The sequence below is a fragment of the Myotis brandtii genome, unplaced genomic scaffold, assembly GCF_000412655.1.
Source record: "Myotis brandtii unplaced genomic scaffold, ASM41265v1 C42105262, whole genome shotgun sequence".
Lineage (NCBI taxonomy): Eukaryota > Metazoa > Chordata > Mammalia > Chiroptera > Vespertilionidae > Myotis > Myotis brandtii.
The window spans coordinates 1-1,078 of record NW_005317982.1 but is presented as its reverse complement, the minus strand read 5'-3'; the positions used below and the strand labels follow the sequence as shown (position 1 = coordinate 1,078).

The 1,078-nt window shown below is 61.1% G+C and overlaps 1 protein-coding gene across 1 annotated transcript; it reads right to left on the bottom strand.

The window, feature by feature from the left end:
- Positions 1 to 323: 323 nt before the first annotated feature.
- LOC102245249 (intercellular adhesion molecule 4-like) lies at positions 324 to 1,017 on the bottom strand (the record flags this gene model as incomplete). The annotated part of the gene is made up of 2 exons (XM_005852904.2): positions 324 to 528; positions 669 to 1,017. Coding segments are annotated over 2 exons (468 nt in total), but the record flags the coding sequence as incomplete, so codon positions are not given.
- Positions 1,018 to 1,078: the final 61 nt, after the last annotated feature.

Genomic DNA, 1,078 nt, shown 5'->3' with positions numbered 1-1,078 from the left:
GGATCAAAGTGAAAAGGGGGAGGAGGGCGGAGAGGAAACAAAACATCCAATCAGAGCTGTTGCGCGGTAGTGGCGGAGCCAGTCAGCAGAAGCCCGCCCACAGCCCAAGGCCCCCCGGCGCCTAGGCTTTGCCCATCTGCACCGCGCTGATAATGCCCGCGGGAGATGTGTTTACTACACCGGCTGGAAATGCAGAAGGACTGGGGACCCCCGGGTACCTTCAGGGAGACGAGGAACTTGGAGAAAGTGATTGTGACAAGGCCAAAAAGACCACTTCTCCGAGGCGGTGCCCTAATGGGGGACCTTCATGCCGAGGAACAGGCTGACTGAGGAAGGCTTTATTGACTTAGGAGGGGTCTCCAAATTGTCCCGGATTTTGCTCGGACTCAGCCGGCAAGGACCTCCCCTCCTACGCCTCGGACTGCATCAGTAGGTACTTTCGCAGATAGACGGCCCCCAGGACGAGAACAATCCCCACAAAGGCTGCGATGGAAGTGGAAGCCAAGGCTTTGGACGCGGGGCTCCAAGCTGGGGGCAGGAGGTGAGAATTAGGAATGGAGCACTCGGAGGCGTGATGACACACGTGGAGCTCAAGCTGGGCCAGTGCCCCTCCTGGGGTCATAACCCTTCTCCACCCTCAAGTCCCCAGGATTGCAAGGATGCCTCACCCAAGGATGTCAGCGTCACGGGTGCTGAGCTGCTGCCGACCACCAGCCCGTCGAGATTGAGGCGCGCGTGGCAGGTCACGGGCTTCCAGAGGTCGTGGGGCCTAGCCTGGAACTTGTAAGTCAGCGTCACGTTGGCCAGATCCAGGCCCGTGAAGCGTTCCAGGCTCTTGGAGTAGATGACCCGGCCGCCACGCTGCAGAGTTACCACCAGGAAGCCCACCGGGAACACGTGCGTCACGTGGCAGCGCAGAATGTGCTCTCTGCCCTCCAAGACCGGAGGCTCCAGGATCACCCTGTGAGGCGGTTCTAAAGCAAGAGGGGGCCGCTGAGCAAGGTCCGCGAGCGCCCCCTAGCGCGACTGTCAACTGCCCCATCTCTGTCCCCCTCCCGTCTCCCCGGCAGGGCCTAAA